Here is a 25663-nt window from a genome sequence, read left to right as displayed (position 1 = left end):
GCACTGACTCCTCAAACAGGCCCGTATACCCAAGCAAGGGTATCACCTTCGTCCGCAACGATGCGAAATCTTTCCGATTCTGTCAGTGCCCAGTTCTCCGTCCACCCCACGCACGACAAGAAATCTAACTCGATTCCAGGTCGGAGCAAGTGCCATGCGAACTTCAAGATGAAGCGTCAACCCCGAAAGCTGAAGTGGACCAAGACTCACCGTGCCGCACGCGGAAAGGAAATGATTGTCGACTCGTCCCTGGTGCTGTCTCAGTTCGCCAAGAAGAGGAACACACCCGTCAAGTACGACAGAAACCTGGTTGCTGCTACCATCAAGGCCATGGAGAGAGTGGAGGAGATCAGAGCCCGCAGAGAGCGTGCGTTCACAAAACGCAGGCTGGGCGGCAAGCTGGCCCGCGAGCGCAAGCGCGAGGAAGACCGCAGGGTCGTTGCGGAGGGCGAGCACCTCATCCGCAAGGAACTGCGGGAAAGAGAAGAGGGCCAGTCTTTGGATGTCAGCAAGATTTCAAGCAGAGTGGTCGGCGAGGAGCAGCTCAGACAGAAGAAGAAGACAAGACTATTGGTGGATGGAGGCGTCGAGGAGGAAATGGACCTCGACTAGAGGGTGTCCCTTGGTTGAATTCTTTCTTGCTTTCCTTTTCATCAGATATGATATCTTGGGTTTACATGGTGGAGTTAGGTTTCTTTCTGTGTCTCAACCGTTTTCTATCACAAAAGCATATTCTGAGGACCTTATGACGAGCATTTGTCCTATGTGTGACCTTTCCAGCCCTCCTGGTGTTCATATATGATTTCATTCCAATTCGAATTCAAGGCTTTGACACTAATTTCTTGCTTGCTTGTGTTTCTGTCCCTCATATGTGGGGGTGTTTTCTCTCACTTGCACCAGCTCACCTGCCAGCCCCCTGACAGCATTCACTGTCGAGACATTCACCTTCGACAGTGAATGAGAGTCGCCCTCGACGCACAGTAAGTGTTGCTCGCAGATATCTCTTCCTCTCCCTCTTCTCTTCTTCTTCTTCTTCTTCTCTCTCCTCTCCTCTCCTCATCATCACCAAGCTTATCACATCACACTGATCGTTAACCAACGAGACAACTCTTCCAGCAAATCAAACTGCTTTTCTGCGTCGTTTTAATTTTTTTTTTTTTTAAATAAAAAAGTACCAAGCAGCTTTGCTGTGCTCTCTTTTCCTGTTCTCTCTTTGAATCTTACTTGAGTGTTGGTGGCTAACGTACTGTTGAACAACAGAAAATGCTTTTCCCTTTTGTCGGAGGATTTATCTTCCTCGCTCTCTGGGGATCATTCTTCCAAGTGCCAGGAAACAATGATCCTCACGGGAGGTTCGTGAGGACCATATCCGACGCCGTGGGTGCAACGGCTTTGGCCAAGGGGATCTACGACCTGGCGGAGGCCATAACCTCCACGTACACGGCTCCTGGGCACAAGGAGTTCGTGTACGTCCGCTCGACTGGTTTCCCAAGTCCTGCGGCCCATGTAGGTTTCCCGAACGCCACCGGCACGCGGAAGTCGACAGTCAGCGTGGTTATCCCGCTGTGGGAGGAGGCCGACGTGTTGCAGATCTGCGTGGACTCCGGTCCCGTGGACTGCGACACGGAGGCATCAAACTCGCCCGCGTCGTCTTCCCGTGTCGGTCTAGCTGTTGCATGGGGCTTATTGGCTTTCATTGTGCTCCTTTGTAAGGGACTTGTCTCTTTTGGTGTTTCCGCACTGGGAGAAAAACTCGGTTGGCTCGGCCAATTTCTCGAGGGTACACCCAAGGTAGCCCACTACCTTGCGGCCGACAGTGCTCCATCTCTGTACGAAGAGGTGGACGCTCTGGTCGAAGGCAAGATGCCCTCGGGAATGGTCGTGTCCTGCTCCGACGTTGACCCTCTCACCAGATCCGGCGTTGCGGCCCCGTTGGAGGAGCAACAGACGTGGAGATTCGTGAGTATCCGCCCTGAGGTGGAGAAAGCGATCTCTCGTTTGGAGCGCCAGCGGATCGTCGCAGTGTCCCCGGAACTGGATTTCTGCACCGTCAAAGGGCCGAAGGTCAATCCCAACGGCGTCGTCGATGGACTCACGGACACCGCCCAAGGCACGTCCGATGTAGTCGGTTCGTCTGCTCTCCACCCGTCCCGGAAGTGGGCCCTCGTGGTCCGCCGCCCGGAGAATCTGTCACCGATTCTGGTGCTCCAACTCGTGTGTGCTTTGCTCGCCGGTTGGGAGAGCCATACCGCTTCTGCGGTCCCTGACTGTCCAGGTTCGCAGGTGGCCGAAGAGCCAGAGGCCGACGCAGAAGGCGCGCCTACCTCTGGCAGTCGAAGACGCAAGCGACCCAGCCAGGCCAAGAGGAAGCGCTACGCAAGGAGACACAGGGAACGGGAAGAAGGTCTGAACGGGGCGGCGGATGAACCGCCCTCCCCGTCAGCTCGTCCAACCGCCTGTGACCCTCCAGCGCCGACTCAAAGTCGGGGGCCTCTTATTGTAGGCAACAGGGTCCCGTCTCAAGACGCGAGGCAAGGGCAATTTGGCGGTCCTCGCCCGGCTCCCACACCTGTTATGGGTGTGTATCCGTCGCCGTACGGCTGGCAGCAACCCATGTACGGCCAAGCGCCTCCTTACTACTATTACGGCCAGTACTAGCTCGTCTAGTACTGCGCCGGTCTGACTTCGCAGTTGTCGACTGGGACCAAGATGTGTGCCTCCGTATCCCCCCCTTTCTTCTTGGGCCAGTCATTCTTCCGGGAACTTCCTCGCAAAGAGCCGGAGAAGGCAAGGTCGGTTCATTGGGCCAGTCCTCGGACTGGACCTCCCGGCCTTGTTCCTTCGGTCTCACAGCCTGGTTGCTTTCTGGGGAATGCTGGCCCGGCCACTCTTGGGTCGCCACGACTTCTTGCGAGTTGGGATGGTTTTAAGGAGAGACATGGTGTCAGTTCGTGCGTCTGGCGGTGGAGTTCGGGAGTGAGTGACGGTACGGCATGTAAAACGTGGTTGTTCAGTGAGTTTTTCAGATCTTGCCTCGTGATTTGCATTTCACTCACCCTGGTATATAGGACTTTCCGCCCTCCGGGGGTGAGTTCTTATTCATCGTGGTCTCTTCTCCTTCTCCGTAAGGGGGTGAGTTCTTATTCATTCTTCTCTCTCTGAGAAGGAATTGCTCGTCTTGTTGAAGGTCCGAGACTGAGCCCGACAATGCCACGTTTTTACCTTGACCACCAACGACACCACGTTTTACACCTTGACCAAACACTTCGGGCCAGGAGTCCATGCGAGCACTCGGACAGATACATATCTCTCTCATCTTTTGTCTCGCCCCGTCTCTTCTCTCTGCATGAGTACTCCTGCTCGAGCTTCGTTCTGCCACATCATCCACTCATGGACACATGAAGCGACTTCTCAACCTCAAGCCAGCGATCAGTGTGACAGCGCTTTGACCCGAATACTTCGGGGCCTGGCAGTCTCAAGGGCTACTTCAGCCTACACTTCAAGCCTTGAAGTTGCGTCGTTCTCCTTGCCCTCGTCCAACTTCTATACAACTCTTCTATCTCAAGCGAGCGATCAGTGTGACCATACCTCGATTGACACACGACTCTCGAGTCAATCGTTACCTCGATACGAAGGACAAGCATCAGCCCGCGGGTCGTCTTACACAAATTGAGAAGACCCGGCATTCTCAAGGGCTACTAGCCTACTTCAGCCCGACGATGGCAGAACTCAGCTCTAGTTGATCTTGACAATCCGCCAATTCGCATACCGAGCTCATCCAACTCTTCCTTCACAGTGCGAAATCACCGCCTTCAGACCTTCAGACCTTCAGACCTTCAAACCACAGACTACATTGATTCAACGCGAGATTGACCACTGCAATCACACACTCAATGCAACGGGCCTCTGCATTGGCAACCCACCTCGATCTGGAACATCAATTCGAACAACAAATCGAGCTCGTCAACAATCTTCTACCTTACGGATCCAAAAAGGCTTCCTTCTCTACTCGCACATCGCGAAGCTCGTAACCGGAGCACAAAGTGCCCTCCTCTGAGCCACATGCCTTCCTTCTCTACAACACACACTGAAGCTCAACCTGTATCAGTGACTCTCAGATTCTCACGCAACCGTCGTCACGCAAGGCCGGCTGCTACAACATACAAACGGCGGCATACATCTCCACCCGCCCGACTCTCGCACTCTAACTGGAGCCAACTAGAGCTCATCTCGTCTTCTTCTTCCCTTGCAATCAGCGAGACTTCCCTTCTCCACCCACACATGAGAGTGCGTCTTGCATTGAAACAACAGCGTTCTCCTCTGTCGGTGCCGACGAGACTTCCTTCTCTACTCACACATCCTGAGAACAAGCCACATGGGTACGTCTCACCCCCTCGACACGATATCTCTCAGCTCGAACTAACCAGACACAGATATTCTTCCTTTCGGTTCTCAGCGATAAGCGGCTCGTGAGTTGCTATTTTCGACTCATGGCGCATTGACTTTATGATGGAACGTACATTCATGACAACATGATACATTTGCATATTTGGATTGGTATTGTGGGGGATTGATCAAGGCTTTCTTCGAAACAAGGTTGACGGCTTATGATATTACGACTTACAATGGATGATTGCATTGCATGGATACTGGGCCTGTTTTATTCTTGTTTTGTACTTGCATGGTTGGTGTTATCTGGTTTCAAGACTCACCAGATTTCGATCTGGGTTGACTCATGTATTTATTCTAATTCGTGGATGTGCTGGCATGACTTCTCATCCCTCTGCTGCCATTACACATCGATGCTACCTCATCACAACCCCATTGAATCACTTTTACAGTTGATACATGATTGCTTGATATGATATCGTCGTATTGACATCTCACTCGACCAGGGATTTGTATACATAGAGCAAGGAAAAGCGGACAGTCGTAGACATCTGCAAATGAGGTATGTCCTGTTGTATATGGGGAAGGAAAACATATGCCGGGGATGGGCACCGTGATAGAGGCCAATGATACATGAGATGGTTTGTACCAAGACAAGAACAATGAAAAAGGTATAATGAGGGAGGGACGGGATATAGGAAAAAATGAGGCTAGGCCAATAGGAAGAGCCAATGCGACGCAGCTAAACAGACCAATGATATCCATCATGCATCTCAGAAGCCCAGGGAGTATCGGGGTGCAAGCCCCGGGTATACAGTTCCTGACAGTTGTCCTACACGCGAATGGGGATGCTAAGTTCAAAAAAACACGCAGAAACCAGCGGCAAATCGCCGGAGCAAAACTCGCACAATGCTCATACATCATCGTAAATACCACAAACTGAAGCACAGCTGTGTCATCGTACCCTTTACCCTTAAGGATAAGACAGATGAGATAATAGGGAGGGTGAGAGGAAACGTGGTGGGACATGATGAAAGAATTTATCGGCAAACCTCTACTCCTCCATGCGACCAAAGACGCCGTCATCATCGTCATCCGCATGAGCGGGACGGTTGCTGAAGTCAACATCGGCATTGCGGTTCTGTCTTTGCACGCGATCCGCATCACCCATTCTCACTTCCCGCTCGTCGGAGACCTTGTAGGAGAGCGATGGGTTATATGATACGGAGAGGAAGATGTTCGGGGTGGACTCGGTGAGAGACGGATTGATATTGGCAGCAGCGGGAGGGTCCAGGCTTTGACTGGTACTGCCAGCACCGTTGCTTTGATCGAGGTACCGAGATGGGAGCGGCGGCACCGGGGGAATGCTAGGGGACATCGGCACAGGTCCAGTGCGCGGCGTTCCGAAATTGCAGAGGCCAATGGCAGCGGCCAAATCCGCTTCGTCATCTTCGTGCAACTTGGCTTCGGCGGTGGAGGGCCGGGTGTCGATGCTTGAGTGCCGGAAGTGAGAAAAGGCAGGCGAATGCAAGGGAGCACTGCCGTTGAAGGAGCTCGAGGGAATAGACTGGTAGGAGTGGGAAAAATGAGCCGACGCGTTGCCGACACTGAACCGTTTGCTCGGGAACACGGGCATGCCAGACATCTCCATGTCATCTTCGTCCTCGTCGTCCTCATCCATAGGAGGAGGGGTGGTTTCCGCCGAGCTGATGCCGTCGCGAAGCTCCGACGAGGTGTCGGGTGACGCAGATGACAGCTCCGATTCGGCTTCGGCACCTTCTGAAGGGCCGTCCTGGTTCATGTTGACCAGGACGGTCGCGGCCTCCAGCAGCTGAACTTGCTGATGCTTGGAGATCAGTAGCTTCGAAGTAATGGCCCATGCCGGGTCATGTTCCCACCTAAAGATTTTCAACCACAAACGTCAACCGACTGGGATCGCCAGGAGGGGTGATAAAGCTCAGAAGGGGGAAAATGAGCAGGGACTGGGAGACGCGAGGAGCTGAAATGACCACGAGGGCGACCTTGCAACAGAGCCGACATGGCGCATTGCTCCGATTCGAGCCAGACGGCAGGATGGCATTTGGGGGGGAGTATACACACATATGCTTGGACAAGCAGCTGCCATGCTTATACCCTTTCCCGCAGCGATCGCACCGTAGTTCCGCCAAGGCGCGCTTCCCTTCGCCTTTGACCAAGTGCGATCCTTCGCTGGCCCGACGGTTTCGACTCTTGGTGTTGACGGGTTTGTTGTCCGAACTACTCTCCTCGCCGCCAGCTGCGGCGACGGAAGAGGCGCCGTTGTTGGGATGATTGGGCGAGGGTTTGCGAGCGACCGGGGGTTCTTGGCTGGGGCTGTTCATGCTCCGGGAGAGATAGTGGCCGAAGCCGGAGAGAGCTCCGACCGAAGTGGATTCCAGGCCCCTCCTGGTGCTGCCTCGACGGTGAGAAGGCATCGGCACACCTATCGGTTCCCCATTGGTGTCCTTCATGGACGCGGCGACCACAGCGGCGGCGGCATTAGCAGCAGCAGCGGTGGTGACACTCTTCCGACGAGTGACACGGTGATTATGATTGACCGCTCCAAGGGATATGGAGTGGGCATGGTGACGGGGAGTAGATTGAGGTAGTGGTCGGGACAGGGATAATTCCTTCGAATAAGGAGGAGGCACATCAGTTAGCGCGGTCATCTTAACGTGGTCTGCCATGATTCATGACTGATATATAGAGGAGAGGCGAGACGAGTAAGTGGGAAATAGATGAAATACCTTGAACGAAGCCATGCTGTATACGTGGACTCTCGAACTTGCAATCGCTGAGAGCCCCGTGAACGCAACGCAGTAGGTAAGGCAACTCTTTTTTTTTTGTTTAAGGTTTGGTGGTGATCGCCCCAAAAAAAAGGTGGTGAGAGGGTGGTGTGGTTGGGCCGGGTATAAGAGGAGAAAGTCACCTGAAATAGTTGACTGAGTGAGTAATATGGACTGGAGGTCAAATGATGAGATGTGCAATTGGAAAGTACAGTAGAGAGAATGCCAGAGATTGAAGCCGAGAGGATGAGAGAGTATGTAGGAGGAAGAGAAGAGGAGAGGAGAGGAGAGGAGAGAGAAGGAAAGGAAGATAGAAAGAGGAGAAGCTGAAAGAGTAGTTGGTACTTGGTGGTCCGTAGACAGGAAGAGGAGGTCCAGGTACCTTTGGATATGTAAGTCAGGAAGTAAGTAATCCACCTGCTGCTGCAACTAGGAAATCCACTAGGTAATCAATAATAATAGTTCATGAGCGATATAAAGTCAAGACCAAACACGAACCGTACTGTAAACACCTATCTATCTATCTAATAATAATAGAGAATGCTAGATAATAATAATAATAATACAAATACTCAAATAGTTGCTCTGTACTCCGTGCTCTACGTGCTCTAAAGAGTGAGTCCTTTTTTTGCGGGGGGAATTTTTGGCTCCAGCGGAAATTCGCTAGTTGAGGCGATGCGGGGGTTCTGGACACTGGGCAGTGGACATTGGCTGAATGGAGAGAATGCAATTGACCTGAGAGTAGGTATGTAAGTAGAGAAAGATTATTGATGCTTGAAGATTGCAGGAAAATTATTTGAACCTAGACAGAAGGATAAAAAAAAAAAAAAAGTGATGAACTCCCCTGGCTGAAGAAAAAAAGTTTCGATCAACTTGATTTGATATCGCACATGTTCCTGACTAAAGGGGGCCGAAAATGGCCAGCGGCAAAACAGGGCGAGAGTCAGCAAGAAATAGATACAAGTACTAGTTACAAGGACAAAGAAAGAATGGTTGTAGATAACTTGTAAGTAGTTGGCTGGTGATGTGATCATAATAGGATCCACTTCGCATCTGGAATCCGATATCATTCATCCTGTGAGGGATCCTGCTTATGATATCCCACCAGAACAACTTTCAAGCATTAGACTAGATCTAGTCAAACATTTAGATGGAATGAGCTCTGAGGGGATTCTAGCAGACAAAATAAAAGCTCAATCATAGTACCGCATATATGATCTGAACTGAATACTCAAGAGATCAGCTGCCCTGTCATCCGCACGGGCACTTTTAGGACCACTTTGTAGGAGATCACATCATTAGGCGTAATAAATCAGGTAATTTACTCAGACACAACATACCTATGGACCTTACTGCCCCACCAGCACCGCCATTGCCCGTACTTATCGCAATTGCCTCATCCTATCGATTGTATGGGATGCTGTCTCCACTGTCCAAGTCCACATATGGCCGTATGTATCCTGAATACTCGAGCACACCTGTAACCTAGTGGTAATCCCTCTCCCATCGACCGGTCTAGGGCTTTTGCAAGAGACAAATGATGTCATCCGTGCCTTACAGTACGTACATTGGACACCTGATCCCTGTATTCGCTCCATCCAAGATAGGGAAACACGTATCTCCCCGTGTCACTGTCCATACCTGTATCATACACATTGAAGCACCTGACCCTGTCTTACTAACCATACATATCACAAGTTATCTACTCCGTAGGTTGCTCGCCTCAACATACCTTAATACGTCGGCTCCATCATCAAGCCTCTATCAATGATCACCAGGAACTTCTCAATTCTAGATATGAAGATGCTAATGGCAACTAGAGATCAACCATTACGAGACAGTATCACTGACCAATTGATTGATGATCGCAAAACATCCAGCAGGATTCCTCTCCTCATCCAACATGGCATTGCTTCTTATATGTGCTAAACGGACTTGTCGTCTATCCGGGGCTTCATTCCTCTCTTGAAAGACAACTCTCGTCCATCCCAGTTGCGAAGGAGTGAGAAGTACTCCGTACCTATTGATATCATGCCGACTCTGTCCCCATCGAACCAAACAATGCAAAACATTCAGTTCCCACTTTTTCCCTCAAGAGCAGAGAAATGCTTTAAATTTATCAACATTTGCTCCTTACTAACAAAACACAGAACTACTTACTTATAACAGCTTTATTGACTTCTCGCAGCTCTATAAGAATTCCTGGCCTTTTTTTGGCTACTGCTACCTCCGCCATCCCGCCGAAATGCTCCATTCTCGGCTTCGACCCCTCCAGCGCCGTCACGCACCCCTCCATCCTACATCATCTCCTTCAGCTTCTGCACCAGGCCCCAAATTTCAAGATGAAGACGACGTAGACTGCGAAGAATCACCCGATGACATCTTTAGTGCCTTCCTCCCTCACTTATTGCCTGAAGATGCGCCCTCGTTTCACGGCGACCCCGGGCAACACCTGCTCTACTCGTCCCCGCGCTATGGAGACCTAGAAATCATGGTTCCTTCGTACCCGAGCCTCAGTGAGAAACGGAGCGAAGAGAATGCGGCCGGCCTATCGCAAGAAGGCAAGGTGAATCAGGTTGAGGAAGGGAGAAAGCTGTTTGCCCACATCCTCTGGAGTGCAGCCATGGTTGTCGCGGAGGGGGTGGAGAACGCGGATGTCCGATCTGAGGATGCAGACACCGATACAGCAATGTGGAAGGCCAAAGGAGAAAGTGTTCTGGAGTTAGGTGCCGGTAGGTAGAGACACAGCCCGTATTATTTGTAGCAAATGCGACTTGTTTCTCACAATGCTCGATCGTTGGATTGCAGGCGCCGCACTCCCCTCGCTGGTTTGTGCGCTCGCTCAAGCATCAAAAGTCACCGTGACCGACCATCCGTCATCCCCAGCATTCTCAGGCGCCATCCAATTCAATATGAGTCACAACATCCCCAAGACCAGTACGACCAATGTTTCCATTCAACCGCACGCATGGGGCGTTCTCGACGACTCTTTTGCCCTTCGGAACAAGGGTGCCTTCACTCGTATCATCGCCGCGGACTGCTACTGGATGCGATCTCAGCATGAGAATCTCGTGCGGACCATGCTATGGTTCTTGGCCCCTGGAGGTCGGATCTGGGTCGTTGCTGGGTTCCACACAGGTCGTGCAATTGTTGCCGGTTTCTTCGAGACCGCAGTGCAGAATGGTTTAGAGATTGAAAGGATCCATGAGCGGGATCTAAACTCGGCAACAGCAGAAGGCAAAGAGGTCCGCAGAGATTGGGTGCCTGTGAGAGAGGGCGAGGGACCGGAGAACAGGAAGAGGTGGTGTGTTGTTGCCTCCCTGAAAAGGGCCCAGGAGTCATAACTCATGCATATGGCACTACCGAGAGCTCCTTTTAGGGATGTGTTATGAATGATGATTTGCATAATGAATATAGAGATAGACATCCAAAAGTTCTATCTAGTTTACCCTCTGAAAACACACCGTGCAAACACCCTGGCCCTCCTGCCCTCCAAATCTAAACTTGGGATATGCCACACGGCCCCAGACCTCCAACCGATCAGAGCCAGAACCCTTCGCCTCCTCGCCCGTAAACCAGCGAACCAACTCCTCCTCGGTCCAATTGCAACTCGTCACGACCAGGAACCCGCCCTTGCGCACTAACCTGCGCGCAATACCCGGATACCGCTCACACACACGGCGCTGGATCACCTTCCCCCCAGCCGAAGCTTCAGCCGAAGCCGCAGCCTCATTCCCCTCCCTCTGCTCCTCAACCACCACCTCCTCCGACAACGAAACAGCATCAAACGTCCCCTTATCAAGCACGATATCAAACCCGCCCCGCGCATACGGGAACCAGTCCAACCGACCCTCCTCGCCCAACTCCCCCTCCGAATTCAAAATATCCCACTCCTCAAACCGAATCTCCATCTCCTTATCCTCCCCAGGTACAGGAACCGCCTGCGCAGTCTCAGCCCCATTCGAAACAACCACATCCTCTTCTTCCTCTTCTTCCTCCTCCTCCTCCCCATCAGAATCACTCCCACTCAAATACGCCGAATGAATCTTCAACCGCTGCAACTCCCTCGCCAACTCCACACTCCGCGCCGAATAATCCACCCCGACCATCACACCCCGGAACCCGCCTCTCTTCCTCAACAGCGCCAGCATGCTCCCGTTCCCCGTGCCCAGGTCCAGGATGCTCGGCTGCCTGCGCCTCTCCTCATCGCTGAGCGCCTTTTTCGTTTTCGTTTTCGTTTTCGCGCTTGCGGCTGCGGCTGCGGGGAGGGTGTTGCACGGCGCGAGCGGGAAGTTTTTGTTTGTTAGGAAGCCGAGGACTTTCTCGGGGGCGTTGTGCTCCGAGAACCAGGATGTGCCTGGGTCGGAGTCGTCGTCGACGGATCCGGATTCGGATTCGGATTCGGGGTCGGACGAGTCGGCGGTAGGGGTTGGTCGGGCGTTTGGCTGGTGTTGACTTGAGAGGTGGGTGAGGGTTCGGGCGTAGTACGTTTCCCAGCTACATTGAGTATTAGCAAGGGGAATGGATCAAGAGGGATTGGCGGAGTCGTTTTTTTTTTTTTTTTTTTTTGTTCTTTTTGACGTGCGGATGGAGGGGTACGCGGGGTAGGGCTGGGAAATTTTTGCTGAAAGGTTGATTGATGATGCCACCTACTAATTCTTCGTGCCCAGTTCGCTGGGAGAGAGGTGTGCCGGATGATTCTCGTCTGCCATGATTTCGCGCGGGAGTTCGCTGTGCAATGCTATTGGACTACTATAGCAGTAGCGATGAAAAGTTGATACGGACTTAAAATCAGTGGATGACGTGAAGTGGCTCGGGGTGCTTCGGCCCGCTGTGGATAAGACTACAGTATCACGGGCCACAAGAGTCAGGAATCTACTTCAGTGAGTATTTCAACAATAATCATTCAGTTAATTTGTTGCAAGGATACTGTTCAATGGGTATTCCGCGTTCGCCGTTCTCTGAAATGCAATCACACCAACAGGGTGCAAACAACGAATGTGATCAGATGAGCACCACGCCAAACGCTTCTCGAATATTGAAGCAATGGCTACACAGACCACCACTAATATTACAGTTATAGGCAAACAATGCCGCACTTTGTTCTTTTGAAACACCCAGGACGCCGTTCGACCAAAAAGCATGCGAGATCGAGTCGATGCTGAATGAAGCAACAAGAAGGCCTCCACTCGACCAGTCACTCACTGGTCGAGGAAAAAATGCTGATAAAGGTTGGGAATAAGAATGCAAATCACGACATCAAAGCCTGCTTTGGTCATCGAGTCATCAAAAATATAGAGAACATAAGGGTAAATAAACGAAGATCAAACGAAAGTGGAAGGAAATGGCAAAGAAATGAAAATGAAATGAAGGGAAAGGAGAGAAAGAATGTGGCCTGGTAGATGGAAGAGGTGGAGCGAAAGTAATGCTCAAAGAATGAAGATGAAAAGAATCATGTCATAGAATCATTTCTCCGACGTAACCCCGAAGCATCACGGCAGAGACAGGCTGTCTGTCTTAAAAACCCTTAAGGCAGTTTTACAGAAATTCATCAATATTCCTCATTATGAGTCGCTCGGTCCCAGGAGGGGGAGATCGAGGGTCTGCCGTCTGTGTCCCGAAATGAAGGCCGCCAGGAAGGCGATCTTCCAACCCGTCTGGGAATGGAGGAGCAAGAGACGGTGCCAGGAATTGGCTCGTCCGCGGAGAAAACAAACCCAGCGGATCCTCGACAGCGTCTCTTTCAAAGACATCTGCCGGTGCCAGAGAGCGCGTCCTAGCATCCTTTGCAGCCGTCTGTACCGTGTCAAATCGCTGGCGAAGGGGCAAAGGACGAGGAGACAAGCTTCGCTTGTGAGACAAAGATTTGGGAGTCCTCCAGCCGCTAGTTGACGGGGGCGTAAATTGCTCTGTCGAGGGCACAGAGAGAGTACTCGAGGACGTCTGTGACTGACCAGCTGGGGCTGCGAGCCTAGAGTAGCCTGAGCTGGAGCTGCCACAGCCTGGAGGCGTAAAACTCGCTTCTGTTGTCCTTCCAGACCCCGAAGGTTGGGGTTCAGAACCTCTTCGAGGTCCATGCACAAACCATTCCTCGGGCGCAGGCTTGGATGGACCACCCTGCTGCAGCCTAGACCGAAAATCGGTCAGTTGATAGATGAGACTCATGTTGGGCCCAACCCAGCGACTCCGTCCCTTCACGATGTCGTACATGGAATTAAAGTCCAGGTGCCTGTTTTTGTAAAGGCCGTAGGCAATCACTAGAGAGGCCGATCGGCTAGCGCCCAGTTGACAGTGAACGAGGACCTTCTTTCCTTCAGAAATCCGGGAATCGATCAATTCGCAGAGCGGGTACAAGTCGTCCAAAATCTCAGAATTGTGGTCCCAGCCTACGTGAATATATTCCGGCCCGGAAGAGTCACTGCGGGGTGTGACCGGCGACTCAGTCTCAGATGGAGGATACTCCAAGGCGGACTTGAAAGAAACTTCCGAGATCGCAGTCGGTGGCTCCGCACTCGATGATCGTTTGGCGCTTCCTGAGGCACTTCGCCAAGCGCTCATCACTGTTCCATTATTGGCGCGTATATTAGCGAATGGGTTTGCGACTTCTTTCGCAACATTCACAACAACATCGAATTGAGCAGCCTCTTGCATCGTCGGCTCCAAATAAAGATAAACTCCGGAATCGTATATTTGTACGGGACCATTGGGATAGCCGCGCTCGTTTCGCCGAGTTGACTCTCTCGAGTCTAGGTGGTCTTCTTCTTCCTCAAGTTCATGCAGGACTCCACCCGCAGGTGAGCCCTCTTCGACGGCCGACTGTAGTGGGGACAGATTGTGTTCCGAAGCACCTGACGGACGTCGGCTCCCATGGTGCGTCACTGGTCGCGGCAATTGCATGCCTCCCTTTGGACCAAAAGACGGCGAGAATACTGAAGTCAGAGAAGGTGAAGACTCGGTATGTCTCAATGAATGGAGGCCACCAGGTGTTGGTGGGACCATTTCCATAACATTGCTGGAGAAGGATCTGTCAAACCCAGGAGTTTGGATAGTGAGATTTGCAGGCTTTCGTCGGCTGCTTTTGGGAGGGATATGCGCTGGCGAGGGTGGAGCGGAAAGATTGCGTTGTGAGCCTGTCTCAACTACCGAGGCTGTTGCAATCGCTGGGCGCGACGATTGCGACGGCGGAGGCATTCTCAATGAAAGATTCTTGAGATTCCGCGCCCGCCGACCTGGAGAATCCGGACGCGCTCGGTTTGGTGCATCCGGCGAGGGTCTGGACATGGTGCTTTGCTCTGCGGAGAGCGATTGATTTTCGATATTGCGCAAGGGTGGCATGAATTTGGGAAACGACAACGGCATTGCCGACGGAGACTCGGGCGAAGAGCTGGGGGTGGTATCTGTGGCTAATGGCGAGTCGAACGTAGAGATAGTAGTGGTAGGAGACGAATCTGCGGATCCCGAAGTCACGGACGACGAGATACTCGCCCGATGCCGAAATGGAAGTGGGCGCCGAGATGTATTGACGGTAACATGTGGAGGAACTCTGAGAGGTTTGAGTGCTGTGCTATGCTCCTCCCTCTCGGCGAATTTGGGCGAGATTCCACCGAATACCGACATCAAGGACGGGAACGAGTCCGGGAGTGACGGTGGGCTAGTTTGCACAGGCATGATGGACCAAGGCCTTGAAGTAGATCTGCGTTTGAAAGGGGACACCCTCTCAGGATCGCAGCTCTCGCGAGGTGCTGGTGCAAAAGCTGATGTACACTGATTGCATCCAGACAGTTGAAGAGAAAGAAGTGTCGCACTTGCTACCTGCGCAAACGACCTTTTCGACGAAGAGCGATCAGCGTCCATGTTCCCAACTTCCGTTCGCTTTCTCAAAACATAAGTATCCCAAAGTGGAAGAATGAAGCAAACACGGCTGCAAGGAGTGAGACCAGGCTGACGATCAGACTGAAGTATAGAACGAACGACAATAACAAAGCTATTGAAGAATGAGAAGGAGGGATCAAAAGGCCATTAACTTCATCAAGGACGAGTAAGCAAAGATCAAATAGGCGAGAAAAGGAACAAATGCTTTGACAGAGAGAGACTGAGAAAGAGAGGTAGACAGAGAGAGGATAGAGCCATCCGGCGGGGCGGATGTACTCTTGAGACAATGTCGAACATACCAAGGAATGCCACAAGAGGACCGTTTCCTCTTTGAAATATGCCAATCCCGAAGCGGATAAAGGATTGTATTGTTGAAACAGGAAGAAAGCCGGACAAATAGGTAGAGACCAACAACGGAGCCTGTCAAAGAAGAATAAAGATATAGTAGTAAAGATGGCTATAATCCGTTCAGTTTTGGCAAAGGACTGGGAAGAGATGAATTGCCGCCCGGTGTCTTCTATGGGCAGTCGTTCCTCCGGGGAATGACGAAATGAATAGGGTATCGAAAGTACTATCCCAGGTCTGAGCTCAATGAGAAGGGAGGGAACCGACTGCCCACAACCCAGACGAGAGATTGAGGGCGAGTCGAGTATGTAGGAAAGGATCCTATCAAGAAGGAGGGGAGAAAGACAAAGAGGAGGGGAGACGGAGGGAGGGGGAAAGAGAGAAGAGAAGAGTAGAGGAGAAGAGACGAGGACGAGAGGGAAACGAAAGAGGTTCCTCCAACAATGACCCGCGATAAGTGTGGGCAGAGGAGGAGGAACGACTTGTTACCTTACCTCAGTAGTCACAGAAAAACCATCATAAAACTGTAGAGAGAAAAAAAAGATAAATAATAGTAGTAATAAAATCATAATCATAATCATAATAAAACGCAGAGAGATCACTAAGAATAAAACAGCGCCGGAACAGCAGTTTGAGCCAACGGGAAGGAGAAAAAAGTGATTGGAAACAGCCCCGGCAGGATGGCGGCCTGCGTTCTAATGGACAGCCTATCAAAATACTTCCAGCTGTGGAGCAGATATGGACTAACCCCAGTCAGCCAGAAGTGGGAGACCAATCAGATTGCAGTACAGCGGGACATTTAGCGCCTGCAGCTCTAAATTTAGCCGCCCAGGCTTGATATGGGAGGCTGGTATGTGCATCACGGGCGCCAAAGAGCACGCAAATCAGATACTGGATCCTGCCAACACGAGCGTATCAGCTAGCCGGGCTGTCCTATGTCTGATGTAGATTGTACAAAGGAACTGAGGAAGAGTCGGTTTGCTCCTGTATTGCTACTCTTCTCACCAAGTTTCCTGATCATTCTAGCTGATGATGGCACTGGAATCGGGGCAGGTGGGTAAGCATAATTCTGATGCAACATTTCGAGGATCTGGCTATGTAAACAACCTAAGAATCCCAGACCACACCAATCCGGTGAATGGAGCCCATACCCGTTACAGTCCTGAATGGAAGGTTTCCTTGTTTCAGCTTCCTCTTCGAAAAATCGAAAAAGGGTCTTCGGGCTTCCCCTTTGGATCTTCCTCTTGTTTCCTCTTCAAGCAAGAAGGGTCAGGTGCAACTCCAATACCTTTACAGAAACGGGCTCCACAATCGATGCTACTGGGGCGAAAGAATTGGAAGGCTAGGACTGACAAAGAAAGTAAAAGACAAGATCGGGAAAGGTCGATGGCGTGGCAGATGTCAAAACCGAGAGACAGATCGATAGAAGGGCTATTCTATTAGAAATATTCAAAACAAAGGACTGTGCTGGTAGCAAACAAACGACGACAAAGTCAATTATCAAACAAATAGTGCAGATAAAGTGCTAAGTATCTATCCTCTTCTTGTTGTCCTCAAAGGCTTAAGGTTCCTCTCCGTTTGGATCGGGGTATCACGACTCAACACGGGTCTATGCCACAGTCGTACTAGATCCGGACAGGATTTTCATGACTCCATGCTCCATACCCAGCTTACGTGCCCGCAGGCAAGCAACAACTCTCCATATCCGGCCAATGGTGAAGGAAACTCGAAGAAGGTACGGAGTACAACAAGCAGAAAGATCTTTTTCCAGAAGAAGCACAGAACGATTGCTGAAGATCATAAAGAAATCCCCCGAAGCAGAAATCACAGATTGACGAGTATCTATCAGAAAGCCACAAAGGATGAATTCCAAATCTGCTGCCCATTTGACCCCCGCTTGCTAGTGCACGGTTCTCTGGTTTCCGCGGCTGTTTGCTTCTATTAAGGGCTTAAAACGAGCTGGTTGAGGGAGCACCGGAGCAGAGATTGGATTGTTATTTATTATGATAATTGGCTGCATTCAGTCAATTGACGCAGGAGATGAAGCACTAAAGCTGAAAAGATATGGGCACACAATAAAATGGTAAAGATCAATGAACATTTTCGAAATTCCTGCGCAAAAATCAGGTACTAGGTTACCTAGTTAGGCAGCTGGTAATTCGGCAGAGAAGCTCTGTAACCGGCATATTATTCCATGTGCCTCGATTGAACCGATTCTGAACAAAAGTGAAACGAAAAATGGCCATTCTACCATAGGATCGCATCGAGATCGTCCTGGACGCGTCCCTGGAAGGCGTCATTGGCGAGAAGGACAGGGGAGGAGAATCAGTACTCCTGAGCAAATCACAAGGATAGGGACTAGGCTGCGATTTGAACTTCGATCCACAAGACCACACAACAAAAACAACAACATGGAAACTCGCGACGCTGTGTTCTAAATCCTGACTGGAATGCCTGTTTGAATGTGTCTCTATATACCAAGACTTTGCTTGTCTGATGATCATGAAAGCGAGATCTTCCCACTGAATTGTCTGGTTATTCAGGAGAAACCGAGAAAGACAGAATGAAATTCGCCTTCTGTTCTGTGGGATTGAATTGTGAAACAGGCTAGAGGCAAACTAGTTGACCTTATCAATAGTGGTGCGCTCTAACTCGAACTTCAGAGGAGGTTGGCATTTTCTGAAACACACCACAGCAGATGCTAAGCCGCTAGTTCCAACTCTAGGACCCGGAGCCTGTCACGTGTTGTCGCTTGCTCATTAACGGTGACAGCAACATCAGGAGTAGTAGTACAGAGTAGTACTGCCGTCTCTGACCAACTTGATTGTCTTGATCGACGAAGAGATGGCATCCGATCATCTTTTTATTATGGGCAACGCTTTCATGGTTGAGTGAGGTATCCCCGGTCTCAATGGGTCTTTTGCTTCACTATGAAGGATAAGCGCCGCTTCTTCTCCACTGGAGTACGAAGCAGCTACTGACTCAAGATTGTGATTGTCGGGCTCAATTCGTCTTCTGACAGTGGGACGCAATTCTTGCTGTGTCCTGTGCACAGTTTCATCTTCCAGTTCCTATCAAGGTGGAATCCAGGCTGTCATCTCTTCCACGTGGCTATTCGGTCATTCTGAAACACAGTTGATGTTGAACCACCTCATGATTATGAAGTGAACCGTCACTTTTTTCCAAGAACTTGGACCTCCCGTTCGACCTCAAACGTCAATCAAGCAGGGATACTGTGGAGTTAGCCTTAATTGCGCCCTATTATTACTCGAATCGCAGAGTCATGTTTGATACAAGCTACGGACAGTATGGCGTTGATTGCTCATGTCGACTTTGATCTGCACCATCCAAAGTCAAATGCTGAATGAAACTACCGAGGACCCGTATGCGTTGCTTCGGCTCGATAATCGATTATCGCATTCCAAGTGTAGCGGCTCCATCAGACTGCGTCATCGACTGATCATTCATGTCTCAGACTATCTAGCACCAACGGTTCTCCTCAAGCATCAGGGCCACTTGGTCAGAGCTTCAGTCCGAGAGCTCTGGCTCTTTTAGCGCCAAGTAGTGCCATTTGAGGATTCAGAATATGTTTCAGATTCGCCTACCATAATCCCGCACATCAGGCCAATATACTCCAGACGGCGTACAGCCCCTTGGCCCCGTAAAGCGTCTCTCTAGTATCATTTACTCCGGATTCGGGATTCGGTACGAGTTATCACTCGGATTTGCGTTACGATTGAATTAAATCACGAATTATCTACATGGCGCACCACCACTATCGATTAAACTCATTGTCGTTGACTCGTTGGCATAGCGATGGGGTCCACCCAGTCGCCTATTCTGGGGTCTTCATCGCCCTGTGCACTTGATGAATGTGATGACTGAGCTCAATAATATCCAACTCTACACAGGGAGGTAGCCGATTCAGATAGGCCAGCCAGACGATAGCCTCCTGGAACGTATGAGCCGAGGAAGGTCGTATGATGCAATCTTGATCCAGTAATAGGTCAATGAATTCGGATTGCATAGTCAGAGCACCGGCTTATGGATCATCACGAGGACAGCTTCTACGTCCCAGGAAGAGCCAAGATACTGCTCACTTCTTCTTGCTTCTGTCGAATCTGAAACTCCAGAACCCTTGTCGTATTTGAAACAATTCTAACTTGAGGCACATCAGCCATCAAACGTCAGGTATAATTTCCGAGGACGAAGAGAATCTTCCTGAAGCATGAGAACTGAGAAGACCATCACAAACTCGCCCCATATGTTATTGTGTGCTTCAGGTAAGCTATTCAAGGATTCCTCTGGAATAAGAATGCTGATACTATCGTCCTATAGTTTCTTAGTGATCAAGATCTTCTATACTTTTCAAATCCTTACTGAGTGATAGGAGGTACCAGCTATGTACTCAGCCCTGTTTGATGTGGACAGATTCAATGCATATACGCATACATGACCACCTCAACTAGCCACACGTACGCCATGTCTCGTCCTTTTTCAGCATGAACTGAGCCTCAGTGTGACTACATCATTTCGGGCTCTAATCAGGAGGTACTCTCTGAAGGAACCTTGCCCCAGTTATCACTTCAGATAAGAGCTTGGCCTTCTCTTTCTCATTCCCTGACAATATCGAGTTTAGAAACATGATCTGGTTCTCCCCTTAAGGAAACTCTCTGCCAATCGATGATGACACACTGCAGCAGACGTGTAAAGTGAAGTAAGGGGGCTTGTCTCGGAAGGTAAGCGATGCGAACTTCGTGTTGTGTATCCGCGGCGGGCGACTTAGACCTGTATCAAGCTTGGATCATTCAAATGGCTATGATATGCTCTGATTGAGCAAGCAATTTAGCAGGATTACGTGGCAGTCCAGGTCGGCGCCGACCTGGATGCCAATTACCTAACAGTCGAACTGTCGGTCTGCTAACTCATGGAAGCATTTCATATCGGCCTCAGATGGGCTTCCTGAACACCAAACTCGTGGGGACAGACAGTCAAATTGAGCTTAGAAATTTCCTCAACACCATTTCAGAAGCTTGGACCAAGGATCGAGACTTCATAAACCATGGTTCAGCGGCTTCATTTGTTTGTTGTTGCTCCAGAAACTATGTCCACTTTATGTAAAAGAGGGAGACAGTCTCAGAGAAAGAAAAGAGGAGGAGGAGGGAAAAACGCATAGTTTGCTCGGCTCTTAGGGTTTTGTGTCATATTTTCAACGGCTCCTTCTTATCCACTTCTTTTCAAACACTGACTGTGTTGGAATTATCCCGGTTTCCTGTGTCGCGAGATCTATCTATCCATCACCATAGCGTCTCTATATTTTCTACCGGACGCAACGAATCAACCGCATTCTTATGACCTGAACTCCCTCGCCTTTTCAAGTCTTGCAAGCCGTATGTCATTTCTCCTTCTTATCTCAGATATAGAATTGGACACATCATCTTGATCAACGTTTATTCTCCGTCATCTGTAGCCCGGACTGAAGGTGCTCCACTCGGCTCCAGATTATCCCAGCCACCATCAGCTTCTGTTCCTGGTGGCCGATTAGTGTTTTTTTTCTGTCTAATGAGATCAATCACCATCGTCATGGATATTACTGTTATTATTAGATCTACTTGATTAGGGTGGTACTCCGTAGACAATTGTGATGTATTTTTTCTCTCTGCGATACTCACTTCCCTGCTTGTTTCCAGAAAATCCAAGAGTTCAAGTCCAGATCTTCCCTCATCACCTGCCAGTCTTCCCACCAATTCGATTCGAACATGCAATTGTGCATCGTGTCGATGCCTGACCTACATTGCAGATGTCCAAAGACGTAGCTTTTTCTCCCGTGTCCACCATCATCCCACGATCCCCCCCGGACGATCTGCCAGATTCTCATAATCGACGTCGCCGCCGACAGACAGATTCCGCTGTGCTTCTGGATCATACCATCCATGTACCCCAGAGAGACCGGCCTCGCGTTCTGGCTCGCCGCTCGATTGCGAATCCTCCATGGGCAGCAGACTCTATTTCGTCTTCTTCCTCACCCAGGCTGAGCCAGATAGGGTCATCGGCGAGTCCAACACAGACCGAGAACTCCTGGAAACGGCGACAGAAAACACGCTACCACTTAGATGATCATCAACATAATCAAGGACCCAGCCACAAGTCTCATCACGACGACGAGAGTAACGCTAACACTAAAGTTCTCAGCCGTCAGACCGTCATGTTTGCGGCCGCTTCCCGTGACACGGGCAGGGCAGCCACGCTAATATCCGCCGGTACCAGCGACTCCCCATCAGCACCACCAGCAACAACAACAACAACAACAACAGCAGCAGCAGCAGCACCAGCAAACTCTAGCTCATCATCATCATCGCATCCCTATCCGTCTTCTGCTTCATTACCTCGTTTACCGCAGAGTCGATTTAGCTTCGAGTATCAGCTTCCCTTGCACAAGCGGGCCCTGACGACCCAAGCTAGCTTTCCCAGTGAAACACCCTCAGACGCTGATCCGACCCCGAACCCCCAGCGCCCTTCCTTGTACGACAGGTCTCGGCGGTCAGTGCCAGCCTTCAGTATCTCCCGTGTTCGCGATTCAACCGCGCCTGCTTCTCCGTCGCATTTGCCGTCTCCGTTGTCAATCTCAGAGAAATCTAGCGATATTGCCCTGCCGTTCGATACCGACTCGATCGACAACGCCTTGAGTTTCAATGCATCGAAGCGACGTCGTAATCAGTCCTTGTCACACCCTCAGCAACCGACCCAGGCAGATGTGAAGAGGAGGATGCCGGTATCAACAGCGACTTACGTTCAAGGGAGCCCGTTGGCAAACGAGCGCGATCGCGCAATCCACAGCATAGATCAGACCGATCAAGAGGATGGCGCTAGAACGCCACTAGCAGAAGATCCCAAATCCAAGAATGAGGACATCTTCTTGAATATTGCCCGGTCCGACTCAAAGCGGCGCGACTCCTTGGGGCGCTCAGAACTTAGACGGGTGAGTGAGAATCTGTTTTCGACGGCGATCACGACACTTTTCGTAACCCTTACCGGGTGTCCTCACGCGGTCTTTGCTGACAGCAGTTGAATACAATACAGTCGCGGCTTGGATTGTCTGGCGGTCATCTTCGTTCACCCAATTCTCGATTGAATGAACAGACACCTTCCCCTGATCAACTACGGTTAAGCACTTACGACACCCCCTTGCATTCCCTCAACAATTCTCCATCAAACCCTTACAGCGCCCTACCTTACTCGTACTCGGCCTCCGCTCATCCCCTTGATGACCATCCCCGCTCGCGACATTCGGTAATAGGCTCGAGTTCGAGGTCAACTCTTGGCATATCGCGAAGTAGGCTTGGTCAGGCAAGCCCAGACGGATCACCATACTCCCCAGAACTTCAGATAGAAAGAAGGGGTTCGCTACAAGATCCTCGAGTTTACCGCCATTCTGCTCTTGCCAGCATTCGAAGCAGTCGACAGCCGTCGGGCTCCGATGTCACAGAGCGGCCGCGGCCCGAGCCTGATCGGTCTCGGCAGGATGGCACCGAGTCGACCATGTCAACGACTGCTCCGTCTACAGTCTGGGATGAGCTGGAAGATCTGAAGTCGCGAATCAAGAAGCTGGAATTGACCGGAAAGCTGCCGCCGTCGTCTCAAGCTGCGATATCGACAATATCCGGAGAGCGACCACGAACTGCAACCACTACAGTAACGACCGTATCCTCTTCTCCAAACCACAACCATAAGATAAGCTCCTCAACGGCTGAGACCGAGGCTGCCACGGCCACTAATCCAGTGCACCCGCTTTTGCAATCGGCTCTACTCAAAGCGAAATATGTATTGAAAAACGAGGTGTATAAATCACTTGAGGCCGCGGTCACAGATGCGCTGGCCCTCTCAAGCCTATTAGGCACTAATAAAGCTCCCTCTGGTGGAGTTTCGGTTGTGAATGGCTACGGCTCCTCTGACCGGCAGTCTAGGCGAAAAGCCGACAGTGTCTGCCGCAGCTTGACAGAGCTGTGTCTCGCTTTGTCAGACGAACAGCTTTCCAAGCAGCAAATGCCAGGCGACGACGATGACACTATAACCCAATTACCAACCAGCACGAACGAGGAGTCATCAATGCTCAGTCGTTCCCTTCGACGCAGTATGACCTTGGAACCTGAGGTCCCAGGTCGACGACAGAGCACCACTCAAGTATCTAGTCGTCTAGAGGCACGTCGGGCAAGCCTGGCCAATACGAACGGGAACAGCAGCAGCAGCAGAAAAGATCATCCTGCCCTCCCGAATGACAATAGTCCCTCCTCGCCCAGCGCATCTGCTCCTAAAAGCCGACTCAGCCGTCTCTCAACTACATTGCGTAGCAAGAGACTACAGCCCGAGGACGAAGACGCCGGCCAGCCAAGTCCACATAGTCGTTCGATCTCAAGAGCCATGACCGACATTGACAATTCAGCAGCGGCACATGGCCTCTCGCCGCGCCAGCGAGTCGTGCGTGGTTATACCGCCTCCCAACCTGTCTCAGATCCTCAGCGATCTCAAGGTTCCAGATTGTCGTATCAATCACCGCGTACACAGCTACAGCAACCACGCACCCCGACCGTGCCACAGTCCAGCATTCCACTCCGCAGAAGCCTTGCAATTCCATCCAACTATACGCCGACTACATCCCGCTTGAACATCCTTGCAGGTTCTCGCAGATATGGTGCCTCTGGCATTCCTTCAGCTGCAGGTGATGGTTCAGTGCCGGACAGCCAGGGTGATGGTATGCCCTCTCAACAAGGTCTGTCTCAGACGAGAATTACTGCGCCATCAAGCAAGCATGCAGCCAGCTATACCCCCATCCAGCAGAACCGAGTACGAGCAAATAGCATGGGAGTACGAACATTTGGCCTCAGGCAGCGACCGATGGCCGCATATGAAGACCCTTTAGACGTGAGCATCGATTGATCATTCGGCTCGTTCTCGTTGTTCGTTCATTGTACATTTTTCGTCTTTAAACCACCCGGAGTCCATCGGCATCATTTACGGCTTTTTTTTCATCTAACGTAGCGATTCATACCTGGGTTTTGGATATTCTTCAGCCGGCGCTTTTTTCTCCTTCCGTCTTTACCATGCGTCTTACTCGATTACGCTGCCGTCTCTTGTCACTGGAGCATTAAACAATACGCAGCGATACTGGCTCGATTGGCGACATATCATAAATTCCTTTCGCACATAAAGCATATCCTTACGATAAACGTTCAATTTCAATTTCCCGACTCGCATCCGATACATAAATACCTGCATGCATGCATTGCATTGACGACATTTACATCCCATTCGATGTTTCGTGCTCAGCACCGTACATGGTCTGGTCTACAGTCCCTTTCCTTTGCTTTCTTACTCATTCCACTTCAACCTATAAATATTTCTACCTCATGCTCTCGGTTTGAAGAGAGCGGCCACCCATCCAATTTTGGTTGCATCCAGACGTTCAGGTGCATACAGCACATACTCTTTTCATTCGCGTTCATTTTCTCAACTGTTCGTCTCTAAGTTCATGTACAAAGTTGGCTTTCTCTGTTGTAACTGTTTCCAAGCCAACAATTGCATGATGAATGATTGTAAATGCAACGCCAAATTTGATTTCAAAGTTGAATAGCTCTATATGTAATTCGAAATCATGGTTCGTCTACAACGTAACCGGGAATTGACTACTAGAGAGATTATGTCGGAAGGCCGACGTACCAGTGGAAAGCTACAATTCAATCTCGTGAGGTTAGGCGTAAGCTACCCAGATACACTCATTTGCTCACTGTAATCCATTTGTCGACTCGATTGTCAGATGAATTAGCCTCATAAAAATCATTATTCTTCTCTTGATCCACGGCTTACACGATGAGCTCATGCGGACACACATGTTGGATGGGCTTGTCAAAGATGAGACATCAGGAGGAGACAGGAAACAGGAGAAAAGCCCGTATGATATATGCTTTGAGTATGAAGCATAGAGGGCAGTTGCACCAGAGAAAAGTCATGTAAATGGACATGATACATCGCGAGTTAAGTGTAAAATATTAGTTAGGGAACAATATTCAGGTCGGATCTTGAAAAAAAGTCGGGAGCTAGAGGAGGACAACGATATTGCAGCGAGCAACTTTTCAGATGAGACGTGAGGTGGTAAAGTAGGAGCCAGAGGAGGATTTGGTAACGAAAAGGTCCAAAGAGAGGGAGCTGGGAGGAGACATAGGATACTGAGTATCAGTAAATGGTGTCAGTCGTTTTTC

The 25663-nt window shown here is 50.5% G+C and overlaps 7 protein-coding genes across 7 annotated transcripts; 4 read left to right on the top strand and 3 right to left on the bottom strand.

Moving 5' to 3' along the window:
• Positions 1 to 60: 60 nt before the first annotated feature.
• Positions 61 to 612, top strand: CDV56_108650 (uncharacterized protein; the record flags this gene model as incomplete). The annotated part of the gene is made up of 1 exon (XM_026762269.1): positions 61 to 612. One exon carries the CDS (start codon positions 61 to 63, stop codon positions 610 to 612), a length of 552 nt encoding a protein of 183 aa, XP_026618924.1.
• Positions 613 to 1263: 651 nt separating this feature from the next.
• CDV56_108602 (uncharacterized protein) lies at positions 1264 to 2658 on the top strand (the record flags this gene model as incomplete). The annotated part of the gene is made up of 1 exon (XM_026762221.1): positions 1264 to 2658. One exon carries the CDS (start codon positions 1264 to 1266, stop codon positions 2656 to 2658), a length of 1395 nt encoding a protein of 464 aa, XP_026618923.1.
• Positions 2659 to 5443: 2785 nt separating this feature from the next.
• Positions 5444 to 7094, bottom strand: CDV56_108493 (putative C2H2 finger domain protein; the record flags this gene model as incomplete). The annotated part of the gene is made up of 2 exons (XM_026762112.1): positions 5444 to 6287; positions 6373 to 7094. 2 exons carry the CDS (start codon positions 7092 to 7094, stop codon positions 5444 to 5446), a joined length of 1566 nt encoding a protein of 521 aa, XP_026618922.1.
• A 2344-nt stretch (positions 7095 to 9438) lies between these two features.
• CDV56_108406 (putative nicotinamide N-methyltransferase) lies at positions 9439 to 10537 on the top strand (the record flags this gene model as incomplete). The annotated part of the gene is made up of 2 exons (XM_026762025.1): positions 9439 to 9925; positions 10002 to 10537. 2 exons carry the CDS (start codon positions 9439 to 9441, stop codon positions 10535 to 10537), a joined length of 1023 nt encoding a protein of 340 aa, XP_026618921.1.
• A 96-nt stretch (positions 10538 to 10633) lies between these two features.
• Positions 10634 to 11905, bottom strand: CDV56_108374 (putative S-adenosylmethionine-dependent methyltransferase; the record flags this gene model as incomplete). Its single annotated transcript, XM_026761993.1, has 2 exons — positions 10634 to 11690; positions 11847 to 11905. 2 exons carry the CDS (start codon positions 11903 to 11905, stop codon positions 10634 to 10636), a joined length of 1116 nt encoding a protein of 371 aa, XP_026618920.1.
• Positions 11906 to 12731: 826 nt separating this feature from the next.
• On the bottom strand, positions 12732 to 14861 carry dspD (putative protein-tyrosine phosphatase; the record flags this gene model as incomplete). The annotated part of the gene is made up of 1 exon (XM_026761921.1): positions 12732 to 14861. The coding sequence occupies one exon, from the start codon at positions 14859 to 14861 to the stop codon at positions 12732 to 12734; it is 2130 nt and encodes a 709-aa protein (XP_026618919.1).
• Positions 14862 to 21210: 6349 nt separating this feature from the next.
• Positions 21211 to 24344, top strand: CDV56_108015 (putative LPXTG-motif cell wall anchor domain protein; the record flags this gene model as incomplete). The annotated part of the gene is made up of 3 exons (XM_026761634.1): positions 21211 to 21670; positions 21896 to 22389; positions 22491 to 24344. The coding sequence occupies 3 exons, from the start codon at positions 21211 to 21213 to the stop codon at positions 24342 to 24344; spliced, it is 2808 nt and encodes a 935-aa protein (XP_026618918.1).
• Between the last annotated feature and the right edge of the window lie 1319 nt (positions 24345 to 25663).

The sequence above is a fragment of the Aspergillus thermomutatus genome (assembly GCF_002237265.1).
Source record: "Aspergillus thermomutatus strain HMR AF 39 chromosome Unknown NODE_2, whole genome shotgun sequence".
Taxonomy (NCBI): Eukaryota; Fungi; Ascomycota; class Eurotiomycetes; order Eurotiales; family Aspergillaceae; genus Aspergillus; species Aspergillus thermomutatus.
Note: the sequence above shows the minus strand (reverse complement) of the source record. Positions and strands in the feature narration are given on the sequence as shown.